This window comes from Notechis scutatus, chromosome 8 (assembly GCF_049901735.1).
Source record: "Notechis scutatus isolate UNSWTSFEM ecotype Mainland chromosome 8, rNotScu1.2, whole genome shotgun sequence".
Lineage (NCBI taxonomy): Eukaryota > Metazoa > Chordata > Lepidosauria > Squamata > Elapidae > Notechis > Notechis scutatus.
In genome coordinates this window covers 5,340,312-5,346,787 of record NC_142016.1, presented here as the reverse complement: position 1 = coordinate 5,346,787, position 6,476 = coordinate 5,340,312, and the positions used below count along the sequence as shown (strand labels likewise).

Sequence of the window (6,476 nt, the reverse complement as noted above, 5' to 3'; positions counted from 1 at the left end):
GACTGATTTCAGGTGAGAGACATTCAAAAGCTCAGGCCAGGATCCCTTTTCTCTATTGCGTTTTAACCATCTTGTATTCTTGTTTTAATCCTGTATCTTTGAGAGTGCAACAGTAGTGTGTCCCCTGAGAACAGCAGACCCCAAAATATATTTTGCAACTGTGCACGCTTTTCCTGAATCCCGTTGCAAGGGCAATCACGAGTTTGTGTAAGCTCTGAGGCCCCTCCACTTTGAAATGTTAACTTTGGTAGGAAGGCATCAGAACAGCCAGACTGATGCAACATCCAGTCATGATGGTTTTCCATATTCATCACACTGATGATATTAAAAAAACACATCCTGAAAGAAGCTTTAATATTCAGGGAACAGCTGGGTCTGGTTGGGGGAAAAAAAACATTTTTATGGGAAATGCTTGGACAAAATAAATATTCAAGGCTATCAAGTCATAAATCAGCTACCTGTATCCTGGAGAATCCCAGTGGTATTGAGACTACATTTCCCAGAATTCTCATGTACAGGATGGGAAACATTCTCATAAAAGTTGGTCCAACTTAATTGTTTGAATAGCTGGAATTCAATAAGCTGTTTTACTACTTATTGACTTCTCTTCAGGTTGTCTAACAGTCTAACACCTTAACAGTGTAACACCGTTCTAGCTATGTTTTTTTTTCTTTGAGTTTGCAAAGCAACTTTGGATTTTTAAAAAAAGAATTTGCATTATTAAAATAAATACCCAATACTGGAGAAACTCTCCCACATAATTCCTTTGCACATCGAAGGAGAAGGCAAAAAAAGAAAAGAGATGTGCTCACGGAATCCTACCATCCCTGTACCTTTACCATCTCTTACTGCTTCTATAACTAGACTAACAGACAAAACAAGTCACAACATATTAGTTATAAAATCATGAGGTATACAACCAACAATTTGCACTTTACTCAGGCAGCTTGTCTCGCACCCTTAATTACCATTCCGGTAGAAATAGTTTGGTAAAAAGAATTTTAGCCATTGTTCCCATCTTCATATACTTCAGTTCATCGACCATGGAGAAAAAAAAAACATCCATTTCCTCCTTCTTTAATTTTACTTAATGGGAAGCCTCTTTGGGTAGCATGAGTCAAGATTTCTGCAGAGTCGGGTTACCCGGAGGGAGGTGGTGCTTTAGGATGCGAGCTGCTGCTCCTTTTTAGTCTCGTCTTTACTGAAGTTGTTTGTGGGATCTCTCCAACCAGCAGGTGGCAGTATTGAATCTATCATGCATCTCAGTTGTAAATTGGATCAAATTGCCTTTTGTGCTGAAAAAAAGTCCAGGGGCATTTTATGTCCCCCTGTAAAGGGCTGTTTTTTTTTTATTCTTTCGACAAATTCTATCTCGATCCCAATATTGCTTAGCTCATTTGTCCATTTTAGCTGGCAGTTTGTTATTGTTAACTCTTATTCTACACTGAAATTAGTGTGGATTAAAATTAAAAGTGCACAATTCACCAGAGTTCTTGTTCATTTGGATCAGGTTCCAGCCATTCAAATAATTCTGGTACATTGTGCTCAGAGGCCAACCTTTAGTGAAACAGAACCTGTTTTCTAAACTTCCCAGCCCTTTCTTGACAATAATCTATATGAAACAGACGCTTTGATAAAATGAAAGGTTTGTTGGGGCCACTTTGAATTCTGCAAGGGAAGAAAAATGGGATATAAATATGCCAGATAAATAAAATAGATTTCAGTGATTCCTGTCACATAAAACAGGAGACAAGGAAGCAATGTTAGAGGGCGAAAAACAGCATCATCTGGAAAACGTGGCAGGTCCAGTGGTCCACTTCAAAATGCAGATCATGATATATAAATGTCCTCTGGATCTACCCAATTTGAAGCCAATATAATGATTTGGGGGTATCACTATTTCCCCCCTATTTTTGAAAAAAAGGTAATATTTCAACAGGTATTTTTTTATATTTTATCATTGGGATTTTTTTTTCATTTTGTGCAGAGATTTCATTCCAAAAAAAAAAGGAGGTCACAGCCCAAATAGAAAAACCGAGATCCAGAGGGCTCTTTCTTAGCACGTGTCCCAAGGCATTTGTGATCCCTCACTGGGACTTTTGCCCTCATCAAATCCTCTGAGTGGGAGATACCATCAGCTCTGGCACAAAAGAGAGACTGATGCTTATGAAATAAAAACCCAAAGCTCCTTTAATGTTCTGGAATTAGTTGCTTTTTTGTTTTGTTCCCATGAAATGTATTTGGGAATGGTTTTTGGACAAAAAAACTCTATCTGAAGCCTCATCATCTCTCTAACGTAAACTCCTGACTGTGAGAATAGTTTTTTTTAAAAAATAAAATAAAATAAAGACTTTTATCAAACTGATTATGGGCTGGCTGGCAAATCCAAAACTTTCTATTGAGATGGAAGTGGACTAATGCCAAGTTGCATCTAGATTTGTAGCTCTTATGTTGGGATGTACATCTTATACCCCTTTCCATCAGTGCTGAATGTATAAAAGCAGGTGAAACGTCTTAGCGGTTCCAACTGTACTTTCAATATGTGCCTGACTGCAATATCATGCATGCCGTTCTTAGGGTCACATCATATAGTGGTCTGAACCACTATAAAAATACTGAAGCTGTTTAGAAATCCCTAGTACCTTTACTTCACTACACAGGAACAGAGTTAATTTGATTTCTATCTATCTATTTATTTATCTATTCATTGTTCCAGTCTTTCAGACTGACGGTACCATTTCTAAACTAGGTGAGATGTCTCCAGATGTGGCAGTGTCTGATCCTTGTTCTTTTACACCACAGGATTATTATACAGACCTTTCCATGGATAAATAAGGCATCCTCTTGCCTGTTTGCTGCCAAAAGATGCCAGGTGTATTCCTACAACTAGTATTACTTGCTAAGGAAGCCAGGACACTCTTCAGTGTAGACCACAGCTTGAAGCTGGCAATGAAATATTTTCCAGGAGCTGCTTGGCTAAGATGAAACACAGTTCAAGATCTTACAAGCACAGACCGTTTTGAGGGTCAGCAATCAAGACACTGGAAAAGACAAAACAAGTCTAAGTGATCAAGCCAAAGAGATGATACAAGCAGATATCCAGAGTGGTCTAAGGTCGAGGTAGGAAAGTTCAGAGGCCCCAGAAACTGGGTTCATGGCAAGCTTGGGGGGCTGTAGAGCAATTGTCTGGAGCACTGGGGATTGTTCAAACGATGCTTCTATGCTTTAAAGAAGAGGGTATTTATACTGGCAGAGTTGTCAACTATCTAGGAAAATGTGCAAGGATCCCTGGATAAGTAAAACTTCAGTCTCAAGAACACGGTTGGTCTTCAAAGGACTCTTCTTGGTTTAGGAACTGAAAGAAGAGTGGACTCTTGCTCTTCATTGACACCAGCTGCTCTTTCTGCGGCAGGACTTCTTGAACCAGGAACACCTTCTACGGACGATTGTACTTTCTTCAGGCACTTCGTGGAGTCCCTTCAAGAGAAGCCTGTCATTGGTTGCACAAAATCTTTTCTGCCTCCCTTGCTTATATTTTAAACCATTGTTGTGCTAAGTGGTATCCTTTAGAAGAACTGTCACCATGGCTCCTCAAATCTCAGAGTCATAATTTGAGGGAGGCACAATCCTGCTAGTCACTAAAAATTGTAGTTTAGAGGGCAACTTGTGCTGATTCAATGAGACAAACTATCACAAGGCTTCTGCAAAACAAGACGACCGAGTGATTGAGTACATTTTATCATTAGAGGCAAACTTTGAGTTAGTCCCGCTTTTGCATTTTTAAAAAAAATCCTTTGTGAATTGCATTTATTCAAACTCAGATTCAGGATGCAGTGAAACCAGGCAACATTTCTTGGTTTAGAGGGGAATGCCAGATGACACATTTTTTTGTCTTTTTGCCAAGAAAAGACTTTCTAAAATGAACAAGACAGCGTGTCTCAGGTGTGAACTCAAAACCAATATATTGCTTATTCTGGAAAATGTCACAACAGTCCATACATGTAGAGAGCAACAGAACAACATGGCGTTGAAGAAGAACAAGGCCAAGGTAACATCATCAACTCCCTTCTTTGAAACCAGTAGATGGGTTTGGTCTGGTGAAATTGTAGGGGCAAATTGATGGCTACAGAAATTCCATATCCAAAAATCGCTGCACGTTCATGTTGCTGAAATAGGTTACTAATATATTTACATATGCTTTTTTGAAGGGTGTGACAGCATCCCATCAACACATATTCTGGAAACTTGTCATCCTTGTAAGGGAAAAAATAATTGCTATTACTTTTATTTCCCCTTCATTTTCTTCTTGAGAACTTCCCTTGTGTTTCATCCTAGCTGGAGTTACAGAAGAATCCATGTTTATTTTATTTATATAATAAACCTAAGAAGTAAAACAGTTCCTTGGCCTTCAGTTAAAATCAAATGTGGATAGCTAAAGTGAGTCCTTTGCCAACTGTAGCATTTCAATTTAAGAGCCACTTCCAAGGCTGTCTAATATTCAGAAACTAACCAGTAACTTTCAGGCTGCTGCCTCTTCGATACTCAATCCGTCAGCTTTTACTGTTCCTACAGTCCATGGGAAATTTTTAAAAAATAACAGAAACAATAAATAAATGGTGATTTTCAGTAGTATCTCCCCTGAGTATTTGCAACAAATTTTAGTAGGCACCTTCATGAGAAGCTTCTGTAATTCTCAATTTTGCTACGAGAACTGGCCATTACCAAGAGACCAGATTGCTACATAGAACACATATTCATACAACTAACAATCCAGCCTATGCAGGTTTACACAGAAGCAAATTCCATCAAATGTTCGATTATTTTGTTTAACAAATTAGTTGGTTTAGGATTGCATCCAGATTGGGTTAAACTGAAAACAGTTAATAAATGGAGAGACTCCATACTCATCCTTTTGAGAAATCCTATGAACTTTTGAAGGACTTCTGCGTTGGCCCAGTACATATCTTCTTGTTACGTTTCATCTTCTGTCTGAAAATTGGTTGGTTTGATATCTTGTCTTTTGGGCTGCAGACACAGTGAGGACAAAACTGAACAAAGGGCCCATTTTAGTAAGAGGCATATTCTTTGCATATGCCTTGCTAAAGTAGCATCAGGGGTGTCTGAAGGAGGAGACACAATTAAATTCCTCTAAGCATGACAAAGCAAAACATGAGTCTTAGTATTCTTTGAACTTAACAGTCAAATGCACCCTTTGGAGATCTTTCTTCTTCCGCACCTTTGGCAGATCCTCCTATCCTTCTCCAGATATGCAACGCAAACAAAATTGCTTTCTCCAGGATTCCAAACCCGGGATTTAAGCAGGAAGTGAAATGCTGACAGCTCCTGCCAGGTGGGAAGATGGCCGTACTGTATAAATATTGCAGAGGAATCCGTAAGCACATGGCAAGCTACATAATGTCTGAAAATGCTACATTCCTTTAAAAAAATGTTAGCAGTGCTGCATTCCATTTTTTCCCCTTCTTTTTTTTTTTTTTTTTAAAGAAACACTAGGAGAACCAGCCAAAGCTTCTTCTCCAGAGATGCCAAAAGAAAACAGGACTGAGAAAGAAAGAAAACTTAACATGCTCTTTTGAAGTGAGTTTAACGCTTGAGATGCTGTCAAAGATGTTTCAAACATGAGAAACAGTTTACTCCTTTTCACAGGTGATTTTCTTTGGGGTGATTTAACAGTCTTGAAACTGGCAGTTTTTTATCGGGTTGTTGTTTTCCCCCCTTAATACGTGTTTCTTTTCTTTCCCTTTCAATTCCTCCCCCATCACCTTCTGGATCTCTCCTATTTTGTCCACCCAGAGAGGGAGGGTCAGACATGTTTAAAGTCACTGGAACAGTTTTCTCTTCTTGGAGGAGGAGGAAGAGAAGAAGAAGAAAGGGTGATGGGAGGAAAAAACATGGAATATTTACAAACCATGCTACCGGAAGCCGTGGTAGAACAAGGCATTCTCTGTTGTTGTGTTGTCTTCTTTAGGGACAAGAAGGGCTTATTGAACTCTCTAGTGAAGACTGAGAAAGGCGACGAGTAAGGGGTCCAATGGTGGAGTCTGCCAATGAGGAAGTGGGAAAGAGCTTATACCAACCTGTCACTACACTGGACAGGTCCAGCTCATCTAGGACAATCTGAGCCATCCCCATGAAGCACTTGTGGTCCATGCGACCATAATCTCCCCAGACGATCACCTAAAGGGAAGAAGGAGGATGGGCTGAATTACCAAGAGAATCCAAGAAAGGAGAATCAGAAGAGTAGAAGATCTTCAGAGAGTCAGGAAGAAAGTAGAAGGCCTTTACTAACACTCCCATCATTAATCCTTGGGGATGTTTCTGTTTTTGGCTAACCTCCTGGTTCTTCATACTATTATCATAAATCATTAACAGCATAGTCCTACTTATGTTGACTCTAAACCTATCTTTCCTTGGGTTCCAGACTTATTCTTAGGTAAGGTAGGAGTGGTCTATTTTGC

The 6,476-nt window shown here is 39.3% G+C and overlaps 1 protein-coding gene across 3 annotated transcripts in view; it reads right to left on the bottom strand.

Annotated features, from left to right (window-relative positions):
* Positions 1 to 2,331: 2,331 nt before the first annotated feature.
* RIMS3 (regulating synaptic membrane exocytosis 3) overlaps positions 2,332 to 6,476 on the bottom strand; it is a 65,278-nt gene continuing 61,133 nt past the window's right edge. For 2 of the 3 annotated variants that reach the window (XM_087970520.1, XM_026673680.2), the window contains exon 7: positions 2,332 to 6,195. In XM_087970520.1, coding sequence (XP_087826646.1) covers positions 5,983 to 6,195 — 213 coding nt within the window. In that variant the 3' untranslated portion in view covers positions 2,332 to 5,982. The remainder of the gene's footprint in view (positions 6,196 to 6,476) is intronic. The other variant, XM_087970521.1, reaches the window with a different exon arrangement.